This window comes from Pteropus vampyrus, unplaced genomic scaffold (assembly GCF_000151845.1).
Source record: "Pteropus vampyrus isolate Shadow unplaced genomic scaffold, Pvam_2.0 Scaffold288, whole genome shotgun sequence".
Lineage (NCBI taxonomy): Eukaryota > Metazoa > Chordata > Mammalia > Chiroptera > Pteropodidae > Pteropus > Pteropus vampyrus.
The window spans coordinates 2,123,496-2,139,868 of record NW_011889069.1 but is presented as its reverse complement, the minus strand read 5'-3'; the positions used below and the strand labels follow the sequence as shown (position 1 = coordinate 2,139,868).

At 40.6% G+C, this 16,373-nt stretch overlaps 1 protein-coding gene across 4 annotated transcripts in view; it reads right to left on the bottom strand.

The window, feature by feature from the left end:
* Positions 1-16,373, bottom strand: part of NTM (neurotrimin) — a 393,348-nt gene that overhangs the window by 162,108 nt on the left and 214,867 nt on the right. For all 4 annotated transcript variants that reach the window (XM_023521051.1, XM_023521052.1, XM_011376219.2 and 1 more), the window contains exon 2: positions 10,572-10,804. In XM_023521051.1, the coding sequence (XP_023376819.1) occupies positions 10,572-10,804 (233 nt within the window). The remainder of the gene's footprint in view (positions 1-10,571; positions 10,805-16,373) is intronic.

Here is a 16,373-nt window from a genome sequence, read left to right as displayed (position 1 = left end):
TTTAAAGGAGAAGAAGTTTTGCAGGTCCACTCTTACCCAAGTGAGCCACCATTAAGTTCCAGATACTGAGGATGGAATGTAAAAACAGATAGGCTTTGTGCCTTCAGGAGGCTCACAGCCATAATCAGCTAATCACACCAACAAATGCCCAATTATAATGGTGGCAAGAAAAGCAAACTGCATGGCTCTAAATCCTGGGGGAGGTTGGGGTAAGTGGTTAATCTAAGAAAGACAGATTTGAGAAAGCATCCCTAAGGAAACATAGTCCACTTAAAATGCTTAACTGTGTGAAAAGAGGAGGAGAATACAAGCCAAGGGGGAGTGAACGTAGAGTGGCCCACGACCAGAAAGAACAAGACAGGTAAAATAAAATAAAAGAGGAATGGTGAGGCAAGAGCATGAACCCAGAGTGGAAAGAAAACTCCTCCTAGGCCTTGACAAGGAATTGGCTCCCTAAGGTTCAGGATAAGTCCTGCAGGTATCATCAAATTCAGATTTGAAAAGATCACTCTGTAAGTGGAGAAAGGGTGGGTGATGGAGAGTAGAGTGGGTATGAGCAGATTAGCTATTTTATTGTGATTTTAATAGCTGAGAACTATAATGTTAGACCATCCATTGGCCTTCTCAAACACCTAAGTCCTGCCATCAAGCTTGGGGAAGCTCCTCTCTCTCAGTGCTAGGATTCCCATGTATGGCTCTGTCATAGCACCTTCCTTTTTTACAAGTTAACCGCTGCCCCAACCCCCATTATATATCCTCATCATAGGGACCTGTCTCGTTCATCTTTTTATCTATCTGGACTTGTATTTCAGTACTTGACACATGGTAGTCTATGCATGAATGAAAGGGGGCAGGGGGCGTCAAAATTTCTGTTCTCCCTTTCTCTGGGTAGGAAGAAAGGGCGTGGCCAGCCTGGGTACTTAGAGTGAGGAGTAGCATTAGCACAAGTGCCCCTCTCTGAAATCCAGGCTCGTAGCACTATAAAACTACCATAAAACATGTCCAAATGAAATTGTGAGAGCAAAGGGGATGATGGCAAGAGGGCAGAGAAACACCATCAGGTCAGCAGGGTGGAAAACCAAGACCATGAAAGTTCAAAGGACGGAATCAGGTTGGGCAAAAGGGGACACAATTTAGGTAAATTCTTGGGAGTAGAGACCCACAGAAGCTACAAAACATGTACACATTCTTAGTACAAAGGATTAGATCTGTTTAATGGAGTCAACATAAGATAAACAGAAGAGCCTAAAAACCTTTATTGCTAATGATTACAAAAATGAAGGATATAGTGGTGCCTGGCTTCCCTGCATGTATTTGGTAACTTTTTCCAAATTAGATTATGTAATATATTAAAACTGGTTCTATAAAGTGTGTTTAATCTAAAACCATTTAAAGAAGTAGGTCATTTGTCCAGGTACTTATTGTCAAGATCAGACTGGAATCCAGGACTCCTAAAGGCTGAAATTCACTTCTTTATACAAAGCTATTCAATTCCCAAGGGAGTCAACAGTAGGTTCACTGTGCAGATTCCCAATTAATCACAGCAAAAACCACTATTTGCCAAGTGAAAATCTTCTATTTTGAATTCTTCATCTCCCCACCAGCTGAGTTTACCACAAAGACATGAATATATAATTGAGACATAAAGAAAACATGACACCAAATTAAACTGTCCTAATTTTACATCAATAAATCCTTTCTCAAATAACATGAACTGAAGATCTCTCAAAAGAAAAACATTTTACTCCACCAACACTAGCAGCATTTCACAACTGAGCTCAACTCCAGCAGAAGCCAATTAGATGCTGTACCAATGTTAGACACTAATTTACCACAGACGATGTTCAACAGGAATATAAGTCTTAAGATGTACTCCAAGTGGTGACACCTTCAGCCTAAATAAATCAGCCCGGAGACATCTGAATCAGTCTCCTCATCTACTTATGGTTCTCAGGTATAGTGAGAGGTGGCTGCTGGCTATGCGCCAGCCCCATGGTTTCTGAGGGTTGTAGACCCCTTCCTACAACTGTTTTATCCTTAGTAACATACTCACCTTCTCTGGTACAATCATCACAATGATGATACAGCCAAAAGCCACAGTGCCATATACTCTATTTGTTAATGTACAAAGAAATGCACCTTAATCACACTGCGGAAAAAAATATATTGTGGCAGTAATAATAAAATATTCATTTAGTGCATTCAAAAATGACCTGGTGGTGGAAGAGTCTTTGGCAATCTTTCCCTTTTGTATCTTTACCATGCAAGGGACACACAGCAAGTTAAGTTTAAATATATTCTTCCCTTCTAATACCTCTCCCTTCCTGTCAATGGTTCCTGTCATTTTTCTATCCCACTGATAGCTTTCTGGATATTCATTTTTTTGCCAAAATAATCCAATGCAACTTTCCTTGAGGAAAAGAAGTGGTGGTTCTATAGAATATCAAGGAAAACCAAGCCTATGTTGAAAACATACACAACCCAAGGCCTACTGCTTCACATTGTGTTCCTTCCTGTGGCACACAGGCCATCCACACCTTAAATGCAGCCTATCTTTCTGGCTCTGTGTCTAGTGATTTCTATGCCATGTCACCACTTATAGTATGCACTCTTCTTTCAACGAGTCATAGGTTTTCAGACTTTCAAGCTTTGCACATGCCATTGCTCCTGCCCAGGATGTCTTCTCCTTTCCACATTCCTTGAAAAGTCCTACTCACGATCAAAGACCTTGGTAAAATTCAACCTTGTATTTGCCTAACCTTGCAGATAAATTTAGTTAGTCCCTTTGGGTGTATGTATAGCATTTATATGTGTAAGCACCCTAATCTCGGTTACCATATTGGAGAGTTATTTGTTAAATATAGATGTCTCTTCAGCTAGACAGGGAGTAATTCTATCTGAATCTTTGTGTCCCTAATACCTGGATTTGAAATACTGGTAACTGGAATTGAAATATGTCAGTGGACAGTCCTCAGTATGACAACTGGTAAACTAAGAGACTTAGTCACCAACTTCTCACAATGCCCTAAAATACTAGTTATTTCAATTTTAGCAAGAAGGGATTGTTAGACACTTCTAAGGCATTCTAGGACCAAAGAATCCTCTGCAAGAGTTGTGGTATTCAGATCAATAATGCTGCCTTTGAAATCATTTTATACATATCCTATAGGTGCCGCGCACGAAACTTTAAGGAATGTAGTAGTGATGGTTGTTTTAGACATATTCTAGAATTAGCCAGAGCTGTACCAGTGGGTCACGAGACCATAAATAGACTTCTTGCACTCTTTAGTTAAGAATATTTGCTTCAAGTTCAGCTTAAAGAAATCATAGAGGGCTTCTGATACAAGTATGAGAGTCTACAGGAGTACATCTAGAAATATTTGTTCTTTCCCCAAAGTAAAATGACACCATGTCTCAATTGGAGGCCGCAGAGATATATGATCCAGGAGACAGAGCCACTTTTCTCAATCCTATGGTATTGGAATCTGAGGCAGTTCAGACTCCCTGGAGAAAACCATCTAAGGGATAAGAATTCTGTGGTTGCTTCAAGACTGTCCCTTGGGAGCTTTAACAGCTTACCTGGAGGAATGTTGCCTGAATCCTGTGTTTGCTGTGAAGCAATAGGGTCACCTGAGCTTTCCGTTTCCTAGGTCCGTAAGTAATATGGATGGCCTAGAAAGAGAAACCCTATTTTTTTTACTATTTACTGTTTTATGTTTTATTGTTTGCTCTTCTGACCAGGCAGCACCAGGAAGTAGAAGCCAAGTTTTCTAAACTGCTTAGAAAACATAAGAACCCTCCCCAGCCATCCCAGAAAGCACAGAAAATGCCATTATTAAATCAATGTGACTTATAGCAATTTGCTCAGATTACTTGAGTCTAAGGTGACTTCTGTTAATTCAGAACTGGATGCTATGTTTTCCTCCACCATGGACTCAGCAAAGACATAGTGTGAATAGAAATTAGTTGGTGCAAAGATCTCAGCTCCACAGGAGTCTTGCAATACAAGGAGGGCACGTTTTGTTCTGGGTGATGTGGTTGGAGAGACAGAAATCTTTGCCTTCAATATGAGGATTAGGGCATATTATTCCCTTTGATTTGTTGTGTTTCAAATTTCCTTTTATTCAGGTTTAGGGTTGTGGGGAGCCTATGGAATGTAGGTGTCTGGAAATTAAAAGTTATTGTTCCTGTTCTCTTAATCATACTAATGAGTTTGGCTTGACAAGGTCAATTAATTATTCAGGATTGGAAAGCAACATGATTATACATATCAGGTAGGTAAGAGGAGACAGTTCAGAACAGGAAGACAATAAAAAGTAAATCGAAGGCTGGTGATTCCAAAACTCTATTATTTGCAAGTCACCTGCTTGTGCTGGATATCACCCTGGCATAGTCTCTTTCTCTCTGGAATTCCACTAACACAGGAAATGTGGGGCCATGTTCTGGCTTCTTTCCCTCATTCCCGCCCCATTCCATAGACACTAGCATGCCTCCACCCTCTTTCAGGAGAGTTTCAGAGCTGGTTGGCTCCAAAATGCAGATAATTAACTATCAAACAATAGCAGGGATTTTCAGATTAATTCTGCCTAGGAAGAAACAGGAAAACTCATTTACACCAAACAAAAGGGAGGGGTGATTAGATGTTCCAATGACAAAAGAGAGACCTAGATAGGGCCTGAAAAACTGATAAAGAAGACAAAAGCTTTTATTATTATCATTATTATTATTATTATTATCATCATTATCAATATCATCATTATTACTATTGTTATTATTACACTAATATTACCATTTTTAAAATACTGTATTACACCTTGTCTGTTATGCAAATATAACTCTAAGTGAGTATAAAGCCCACAAGAACTCCTCCCAAACCTTCCCTTGGATAAAAAGGACCTTCCCAATGCTGTGTAGACCACCGGGGCAGTTCTATTGTACCACCACAGGAGGGCTTTTAGAGATAGTTAGGGCTTTTGAGAAGCCCTTAATTTGGCAAAGGGTTCAGTCCCATGGAGCATTTTATTCACTCTGTGCTTTCCAAGATGCAGCCTCTTCTAAGGGAAAAAGGAGACGAGGTGTGACCATTATAGCTATTCCAAGAAGCTTGGTTTGGCAGTAAGATCAAGAGGAAAAAAGGGTTAAAATACACAGCTTGACTTCCAGAAGCAGCCTCTTATTAATTATACTCATAAAGCAGAACACCCTGAGGTCAAAGGAAATCAACAGACCCAAATTTTAATAAATCTTAGATGGATCTCCCTCTCTCTGGTCTAAAAAATTATATTCCGGCTGCCTAAGTGGGCATGCAAATCCATGGGTGGCATTTCTTACTTTTCACAAACTCATTTTGAATGGAGTGTTCAAGGCATCTTAAAACAAGAATCTAAGTATGAACCCCTTCTTCTGTGCTACCACAGAATGCTTTTACCATCCAACACTTTAGATTCCTTAGTATCAACCTCCCCCAAGGCTCCACAGCAGGAATTTTAGCCTCGGGTCTCCTGATAGACTCCTCTCCCCTCCCCCACACTCAACCCATCCCCGAATTCTGTCTATTCTCTTTTCGCTACATCTTCAGACTCCAGACCTTCTTCTCTGTTCTAGCTAACAGAGGAACTCCAGTGCTTTATCTTTTTCAATAATTCTCTTTTGTCTTTAAAAGATCTCCAGCTTTTATTATCTTTTCTTTTCCATCTTTTCTACAAAATTCCAGTCTCCTTTCTATACCACACCTGGCCCTTCAGGTCCATAGAACTCACTCTTGCTTTAATCCCTGGCCCATGATAGTAATCACTTATAGCATTGCCCAGAACTTTCTACAATGATAAGACTATTCCACATCTGTACTGTCCAATGCAGTAGCCACTGGTTACCTGTGGCTACTGAAGTAGTTGAAATGAGGCTAATGTGACCGAAGAAGTAAATTTTAAGTTTTATTAGGTTTTAGCTAATTTAAATTTAATTTTAAATAGACATTGTAATGAGTAGCTACTGAGCTCAGTTTTTCTGTCACCTCCAGCCCTGTTGCCTTATCCTCCACCTCCCTTCTACACTGGTTCCAGGGCCACTCTCCTCACCAAGGCTGTCCCTGTTCTTGACTTGACCAGGATACTTATTCCACATGAGATCCTGGGCTCTGTCTGAAGCCACACACCTGCTCCTCCCTCCATGCTGACTCTATTCAGTACAAATCAGAAGCAGCATCATCTTCCTACAGGCTCTTCTTACATGCCTGACCATGCAGGCTGAGTTATCTGCGGTTTGAAACTCACTCTTATTTTGCCTGGTGTTTTCCATGGCTATACTTAATAGTGGCTCCTCCATCTCCCTATGCTTCCCACTGCAGGGCCTCTCCACTACAGTCCTGGCTAGCCTGACTCCAGCCAGTCTCTGCACCAGACACTGACCAGTCCTACCTGGACCTTTGAAAACCACCTGCCCCCCACAAGCATGGGGAAGATTTAGGAGAGATTAAGAGTTTAGGTAGCCTTAGAGCTATCTTCCTAAATACATACATACATACATACATACATACATACATACATACATACATACATACAGTAAAAACAAACAAAAAAACAAAGGGAGGATACATTCCAAAGGCAACAGGTAGTGAGATAAAAAGTAATGACCCGCTGATAAAAAAGAAGCATTTTCATTTTTCATTTACTACAAGGTAACCAGTAACCAGAGCTGTTATGAAGTATTATCAGCAGTTTTTAAAATAGTCTAGAGCAGGGTCCCCGATACCTAGTCCATGGCCTGTTAGGAACTGGATCACACAGCAGGAGGTGAACAGTGAGCCAATGAGTGAAGTTTAATCTGTATTTGCAGCTGCTCCCCAGTGCTAGCATCACTGCCTCAGCTCCACTTCAGATCATCAGGCATTAAATTCTCATAGGAGCACCTGTCCCTGGTGCCAAAAAGGTTGGAGACCGCTGGTCTAGAGAAAAAGGCACAAATCTAGAACTCGCCACTAGTGAAATGACTGCAGATCATGCTTACAGCCAAAGCTCTAGAACACATGAACCAAAGAAAGGCACATAGCCCTTCACTCTTGTGTTTGAGCTAATGGACAGACCAGGACTTAGCAGCCTGGGAAAGTTGTCTGCTGTGTAAAGAGACCAGCCTGACTTCTGTATAGGTCATTTCTGAATTCTATTAAAATGTCATTTCGTAAGCCATGGGGGAAAGAGGACCCACACTGCAGGTGTGTCCAGGAGTGTTTGGAGCAGGCTGGTGCCCAGGAAGGATTCAGCTAACAGCAGTTATATTCCTGGAAGTTAAATTCCTGGGGACGATTTGGGCAAACATGATACACGAGTGGGAACTTACTCTTCCAAGGCAGTTTTTATTCATCTTCCAAGGCTAAGTGCTTGGCTAGGATACCAGTAACCAGAGCTGTTTCTTGGTGATCAGTGACTGTGTGAATGAAGGCATGAATGACTGCATACACAGAGGGTCTGATTCTTAGGCAGATGCAAAGACGGCATCCTGGCTGTCAGCAAGAACCACACATATTGAATCATAGCCATATAGAAGATCCAGTACAAAGAACTAGTAGGGCAGAAGGCATTATTTCATAATAATGAGAAAGACAACCCCAGACCTTCAGCGGATCACACAATACTATGAAAACGCATTACCTTCTTTCTGTGTGAGTTTATTTATATATAAAGTTGACTACATATACATAAATACATATTCTCGTGGGTAGAATACCAGTTTAGTTTTTTTTGCTGCTGCTATTGTGTGTGTGTGTGTGTGTGTGTGTGTGTGTGTATGTGTTTAATGATGACAATACCACTTTGAAAACTTAATATGCCTAACTTTCATTTCTGCAGCATTCTGCTCAAGGTTGAATAGTAACTTCAACAAAATCCAGACAGTCAGCTTTTGGTGGGGGAATTAAGATTGATGTTCAGTACAATAAATGATTCCATGATAAATAATTTCTTTTTCTTTTTCTTTTTTTTTTTTAAATCCTAGATGGTGATATATCCTCTTTCCAATACAGAAACAGGGGAATCTGGCTCTACTTAGTTTGTCTGATTGCTTTTAAAAGGGAGGACAGGTTGGCTCTGGAAAACTGTGGTCTTCTATTCATTAAAGTGTCAATAATGCTCAGGCCAGGCATATTGACAGCGGATTAGCTTGGGCTGAGTCTGTGTACAAGACCAGTGCCTTTTTTAACCCAGCTTGTCTCCAGATCAATATACCCATCAGCATTCGAAAATTAGCCTAAGATGAGATTCCAATACTTGAGGTGGTGTGTCATGCTATAAGGGCACCTAGCCAAATCACAAATGGAAACACCTAGCTGGGGATTAGACATTTTCTATTAGCTTGGACATGAGCGAAGACTGATGTATACTCCATCTCCTCGCCTCCTCCCATCTCTCCACCCCCACATGTATGCAACCTTCACTCTTTGACCCTATATAGGACTTTGGAGCTATAATCCCAGCCATTTGTTTAAATAAGCATTTATTAAATGCACACTTTGTATAAGGCCACTCACCAGGTGCTTAGGACAAGAGTGTGTAGGCTTATGAAAAAAAAAAATGACAAAAACATGGTGCTTGTTTTCAAGGAGGCTTCAGAATTTTCCACTATTCCTTCGATTTTCCTGTTCCATTCAGGTGTTGCTTCCTAAAACAAATGTCTGTAATAGTGCACAGTTCATAGTGTTTCCTCGTCATTGTGGGATACTCTGCTCTCATCCATTGTGTGTGTAGGGGGCATGATGGGTGCTGGGGGAAGGCTTCAAATACACTGCCTGGTATAGATTGTAAATGATGCCACTGCATTATTCAGGGAAACTCTTCAGAATAGTGATTCCCAGCCCTTTTTGGCTGATTATCCACAATTAAAAAGAAAAAAGAAATATATTTTCTATTAAAAACTTACAATAAAACAAAACTCTTCCAAAATAATCCCTACTCTGTTATTTGTAATACATTCTGATACCTCTTTTGCAACTCTACTTCCTTTAAAAAATGCTGTTAGCACCCAGCAGTTTGAAATATTCATTTACAGAACCAATAAAATAAAAGCCATCATAATTTTCTTTTGGACGAGTAAGAAAAAAATAAAGATAAAAAACGACTTGGTAGGATCAAGCTTTGCCATAAGGCAAGAGGCTCAGATGTTCCACTGGCATAATCTCTCACCAGAGCCAATGTCCACACTGTTCTCAGTCTCGTTGTGTCCTCTTTTCATCATTGGCCACTCCATCTTGCTCATCATAGGACATATCCATGATCCAAGCTGTACCTTCTCCTACCTTCTCACAGTTAGCTTTCCCTTAATTCTTCCATCTCTTGTGTGTTCTTCCTTCCTGAGCCACCGTCCTAGCTTTTGTTTCTCTAACCAAGCATCCAAGGACGCTACCATTTCCCTGTGCACAATGACAAAGAGAGGCAGATGAAGGAGCCCCTGGACCTGCATTTAGCTGGATGAAGGGAACTGGGAATTAGACTAGGAAAGACACAGCAACAGAGGAGCTGGACTCAGTGGCTCAGGGGCTTAAGCATCTGAGATAATAAAGCAAAGTATTTGGTCCACTGTAAAGGATGTCTTAAAATGTTTAAAAATAACAATGACTTTTAAAAAAAGAGCTGACACATAAATCGCACCTCTGTGTGTCGGGTCTTCTTCTAAGTGTCAAACACATTAGCACATGTAAAGTGTGACCCTCACCACAGCTCCTCACAACATTGACTCCATTTTACAGATGAAAACCCTGAGGTTCAGTTGGTAACCTGATCAAGGTCTCATGGCCAAAAAGTGGCACAATCGGATTCTGAATTCTTACTCCCTAGTTAAGAATCTGCCCATCGTGGTTAAGTGTTGTCTGAATGCCCCAGGACCAGTTCTGCTTCGTGGGGAACAGGTGAGCAGCATTCTCAGGGCTTGAGAATCATGGAGAGAAGAGAACCAAAAGAGATGCAAAAACAAAACAAATATACAGTTCTTGAAAGCTAGGGATGATGGGTGCAGAATTAAAAGAGGAGAGCTGGGGTTCAAGCAAAACATAGAGAATCGGACATAGTTAATAGAGAGAAGATGTGGTATCAGAAACCCAGGACTGGGAGGCGAAAGAAGATGAAGCAAGCTGGAAACGATGGAGGTTTGTGAAGGATCATTCCAGCTGGGTGCCCAGAGCGTCTGTGTTTGGCTGTGCTTTCTCCGAAGGCTATGTGAGGGTATGGCAGACGTAGAGTACCAGAAGAGCTGAAATGCTGGTCTTAAAATAGAGTGAGCTTAGAATTGGATGGATCCTAAAACTTAGAGGAGAAAAAGCCAAGGAAAGTAATAATCAGAAGATATTTTCTGAGAAAATATATTATTCAAACAAAAGTAAAAAAAATAAAATAAAATCCTAGTCCTATTCAATGGGAAAATTATTTGAAAATTCAGCATCTATTGAAAAAAATGACAATTAGAAAGTTGTCTTCACTGGATGGAACAAACAGAACTCATCTCTGTTGAGGATCACAGAAAAAGTGTTTAATACAGGCTCTCCCAGTCACCCACTCAGACCTCCTAGACTAACCCCACCTACCTACCTTGCACAATGAGGTGGACCCTCGAGGTCTTGGGGTGGTTGTCCGTCTGTACAGAGCAGGTGTACGGGCCCTCATCATATACGTCCACATTTTGGATTTCAATACTGTACTGGGTTTGGGTGTTGCTCAGGAGGACCACACGTGGGTCCAGGCACCACTTGTCATTCCCAGCGTAGAGGATGGTGCTGCGGTTTAGCCAGGCCACCCGGGTGACTCGGTTGTCAATCGTGCACCTGGAAGGAAGACCAGATGGATAAGTCAGGAGACTGGAGAGAAAATGGGACCCATCAGAGTGGGGTTCATGGCAAGGCTAAGATGACTTTTTATGCCTTGTCTTCATTCCCTGCCCCCAGTATACACATGTACATCTATCTTGTCTGATTTGTCATTGGTGGCATTTTCTGGAATTTGGTAGCATTGGTCTTAATGGGCTTATAGCCTTAGAACATGGGCTATCTCAGCGCTTCTGAACCACATGAGCTCAAGACTACTGCATTAGTCTTAACCACTCATAGTTATAATCTGGAGTCATCTTCCACACTCAGAATAGCTTGGCTCTTTGAACATGATGAGCATTCCCTTGGCTTAAGGATTTCCATGATGCTGATGAAGATAATCCCTCACATTATTTTCTAGGTGTTTTAGGTATTTCAAGTCATTCAGTACTTACAAGAACCCTGTGAGGAAGGTTCCACTGGTAAAAAGAATTGAAAAACAGAGAAATTAAATATTTTCCAAGTCACGCAGATAATATGTGCTAGATCAGAAACCCAGATTTTAACTACTAAACATTATTTTTCTCATCTCAAAATAGCAGATTCTTACAGAGGCTTCTGAAGTAAAAACTAAATATGGACCACCACCATTGCTACTTATCTTCATTATATCAAAGGACAGAAATGTTCAATTATTGCTAAACTAAAGGCATTTTTCAAAATCTCAAAACTGTTTGCACATGTAAAAATAGATGTTCTTTCTCTTATTTTTGCATCTGGAGTCCCCAAATTATGGAAGCTCCCTTCTCTTTTCCTACACTTTCAGATTTCCCAGCTACTCTTGCTAAGTCCTCATTACATCCCTCTGTCTGCATTCATTTCCCTCTATTGCTACACCAAGTATGTTCTATGGCCTTAGGCTAAATTCACAAACACACCGTCCTGATCCTAACTATAACACTGGAAATGGCAATGTAGCACAGTATGTATAATGATGCCTCAATTGTATATATTCTTTTGCAGTATTAAAAGGACTTTTACATCCACACTGTCTCATTTGATTCTTGCAACAAATCTGTGACATAGATGATCTTACCCATTCTCTACTTTAAAGATCAGGACTCCAGGATTAGGAATGGTCTGGTGACTTGCCCCAGGTTAGAGAGCTAGGAAGTGAAGTCGGACCTCTCAGTCAGGTTGTCTAATTCCTGGTCCTGTGTGCTTCTTGGGATGTGCAAGGTAAGTTTTTCATTGGGAGGGACAATTTCTTACACTGAATTTTCAAAATGGTCTGTGACCGCAAAAAGCCTAAGAACTGCTGCTGAGCACACCAGCTTCCCCAGGCAGTCACTCTCGAGATATCTTGTACTGTACATCTTTTCTGCCTGTACTTGTGTAAATGTCATACAGTTATAGCAGGGCCACTCAGGTGCAGGTGGGAAGCCTTGCTGAGATCTCCTGTAGAGAAAACTGCTCAACCAGAAATGCCTTGGCTCTGGTGTCCAGCAAGTTCCGTGCTGCTTATTGTGTTTTCTGGGCAGCACAGATGACAATGATGGAAGACCTAACTAGGGAACAATCAGGGAGTATTTCTGAAAGTGCACACGAACCACTTGCATCAGAAACATATGAGCAGTTTGTGACAGATTCTCTTGTCCTACTGATTCAGAATCTTTGGGAACTCAGAAATATGAATTTCTCATAATATCCCAGTTAAGTCATATACATACATAGCAAAGTTTTAAAAATCCTTGTGTAGAGTAGTGTATCCAGGACCAGATATATAATTTGTGGGGCTTGGTGCAAAATGAAAATGCAGAACCCTTTGGTTGAGAATTATTAACAATTTCAAGATGGTGACAGCAGAGCATTTAATCAAGTGCAGGGTCCTTCTGGTTGCAGGACCTCAGGTGAATAAACACACATCCTGAATGGATCTGACTTTACCATGCTTATAAATCTCCTTGGATTTTACTGAAATGCACATTCTGATTTGGTAGGTCAGGGGAGGTACCTAAGACTCTGCATATTTAGTAATCCCCCAGGTGATAAGCCTGCTGATGGCCCCTAGACCATGCCTTAAATAGCATAAATCTAGAGGTGAATCATATGCATGTAAGGGTTTGAGAAGCACTGAGCAAATGTGATAGCCTCTCTATATGAAAGTGTAGTCAGAAAACCAGCAGATCAGCATCAATGGGAAGCTTGTTAGAAACATGAATCTCAGGCCCCACTGCAAATGTAATAAACTGAAATCTGCATTTTAATCACATGTCTAGGTAGCCAGATGCACAGGAAGTTTGGACTGGTAGGAGTGTACTCCAAGACTTCCTTTTGGCTTTGATGACAATATCCAGAATATACTCTGAGAGTGAATGAGCGGTGGAGAAGCAGAGCTGATAGAAGCACCTGATGCTGCACCTTCCCATACATTCTTCACAGACCTGATGCTCTACATTCAGACTGCCTCACCTGAAATGTGGGTTTTGAACTACAATGGTTTGAAATCCCTTAAGAACAATATACTCCACAGCTCGCTTTGCTAATAACATATATGGAATGTTATTCATATGAATGACCTTAAAGGTGGCTCCTATTTTAAATTTTGCTTAGAGTCAAGTGGGGAAACTGGTGAAATTCATAGTCATGACTAACATTCATTGAACACATATTACTATGTGTTTGGTACTGAGCAAACCTATTATATACACTATTTTAACATCTCAAAAACTTGACTGGGTTCACTTATCATTGCAATTTATAGATGAGTTAACTGAGGTTAAGAAATATCCAAATCAATTAAGATCACATCACTACTAAATTGAAGAACCAAGATTCAGACCCAGGATTTTTTGTTTTGTTTTTTTCCTCAAGTTCAATTTGTTGAATGTCTTTTCAGGCTTCCTGAAAGGCTTTATAACACTTAAATTCAATGTGCACCAGAATTGCCAGGAAGCTCTGATAAATACAGATTTCTGGGCTTTCCTACCTGGTTTGAAGACCACATTTTGAAAACCATTAATTTAGACATCTGTTTTCTGATGAGAGCAGCCAAGCGAGTAGGCACTAGGGAATGAATGACTCTTATTTGAAACGGTTTTCCATTTCCTTACCTGAGAGAACTTTCTTGTAACCAATATGTTTTGGGAACCCAGAAGCAGAGTCCTAATTATTTTTTTCCTCCAATAGCTAAAATTTGACCAGATATCAGGTGAATGGCCATGGTGCAAAAAATGCTGATCAACAACCTCTAAACTGCTTGAATCGTTGCTTTTGATGCCCACAATGGGACATCTCATGGCCTCTTGGTAAATACAGGACTATCCTGGGCCTCGTTATGAGTGTCTAATCATTGGAAATCGACTGAAATGGAAGCAGTCTCACAACATTGCATCACACTTACAGGACAAAAGATGTTCATTTGCAGATACTCTAACGCTCCAAACGCAGCCAATTTTCAGCACGGTTATGAGGCCCCTGTGATATAGTACACTGAAAAGTTGGCATAACTTCAGCTGTGGTTTGGGCACATCCAAGGTCATGTTTAGATGTCCAAACTGTCGCTACTGGAGATCAGTCTTGCTGAGTCTCCACGGCATTAACGCTGGCTTCTGCAGAGATGAATCACAAAGGGAACTTGGCCGCCAGCTCCTGTCACCTCCTCATACCTGCCCCCATCTATCTGTCTCATTTATTGAGTCTCCACGACAATGCAGAGAATACAGTTCTCCAAGATTTTTTTTTTTTTTTTTAGGAAAAAAAAAAAAAAGAGCACAATTGCTCTTTCAGCCAGAGCGAATGCTTTGGTTGGTGGGAAGTTGGAAGATTTGGGTGAGAATTCAGTCAACAGGCTCCCTGTCTTACAGAGATGGTCCTTAATATAGTTCTACAAAGTTACTCTTAAAACACACCATGATGTTTCATCTGCCTTGGAAAGGTGATTAACTGGGAGCAAGGAAGGTTTCAAATTCAATTCTCCATGACTAACCCAGAGAAGTGTGGGTGAAGATGGCCACTTATCATTATGAAACTAGTCACAGGTCAGTATAATGCAGCCAGGAAGAGATATGGAGAGAGAGAAAGGTTTGGAAGTTTCCTGACCTAACCTTGAAACTCTCTCATCTATCTGGAACTCCACATGCAAATACTAAGCTTCCACCTTGAACATTCCCTCTGCTTGTCCTGCCACACATGCAAAGAACAGAGAAGCAAACTTATACTTCTGGATTGAGACCCGGAACTCCCAACTCCCCAAACTTCAACATCTCTCAGCTCTGAAAACTTCCTGTCCTTCAGCCTCAGTAAGACCTTCAATTCCATACTCTAGCCCTCCAGCCAGTGGCCATCAGCCTTTGGTATTTGTGTGAGTGGCCTTCCCCTCCCCTCCTGTGTCATCCCCATGGAGAGCCTATGGCCTGGCCTATGCAACATACTGGCAGAATTCAGACATACAGACAGACAGAGCCTTGGCAAAGCCTTTAACTGCTGAGTCACAGTGCCCTTCTAAGTCTGTGTATATGTCTGCACTCTGTTCCTTTGCTTGGAGAAGCTTTTCTTAAAGAGAGTAGGCCTGGTGTATTTGAACACAGATTATCAAAGATGTCTAGCCTGCATGAATCATCAATGTATTCTCTTCAAAGATAAAAAAACTCATGTGTAGTCAACCAGAGAGGACTAGCCACAGGGGCCCTTGCTGCATCATCTTGCACCTGAGCACAGCACATTGTAGAGAAAGCTGCCACACCTGCAAACTGTCTGCAGCTGCACCAATTGTGTCAATACTCTAAAAATACAGCCCTCTTTGGCACAAAATATTCAAAGTAATGAAAAGCAAGGACCTACAACCAAGATTACTCTACCCAGCAAAGCTATCATTTATAATAAAGGACAGATAAAGAGCTTCCCAGACAAGAGGCTAAAGGAGTTCACTACCACCAAACCAATATTACAAGAAATGTTAAAGGGCCTTCTTTAAGACAAAAAAAGAAGAAAAAAGATAAAAAAAATATGAATAATAAAATGGCAACAACTACATATCTATCAACAATTATTTTAAATGTAAATGGATTAAACGCTCCAGTCAAAAGACATAGAGTACCTGGCTGGATAAGAAAACAAGACCCATACATATGCTGCCTACAAGAGACTCACTTCAGATCGAAAGACATAAACAGACTGAAAGTAAAGTGATGAAAAAAGACATTTCATGAAAATGGAATGTCTAATCACTATGTTGTATACCTGAAACTAATATAATATTGACTGTCAACTATAATTGAAAAATAAAAAAATATATAAATTCAAAAAAGTAAATTCATTGAGGAATCCTGTCATTACAAATTAAATCCAAGAACTTAAACATTGTTCCCTTTTTGTGGTCAGAGAACTTTGCATTTACAGAAAACTGAGCCAGGGTTGTAGAGCCTTGTATGTTGATGCAATGCTAAAGTTTAAAACAAACAAACAAACAAACAAACAAACAAATAAATAAAATGCAGCCCTCTATGTCCTTAAAGTCTTGCTTTTGAATACTGGCTTCATTATATTTGCTGACTTATACTTAGAGGAATGACAAAAAACAAAACAA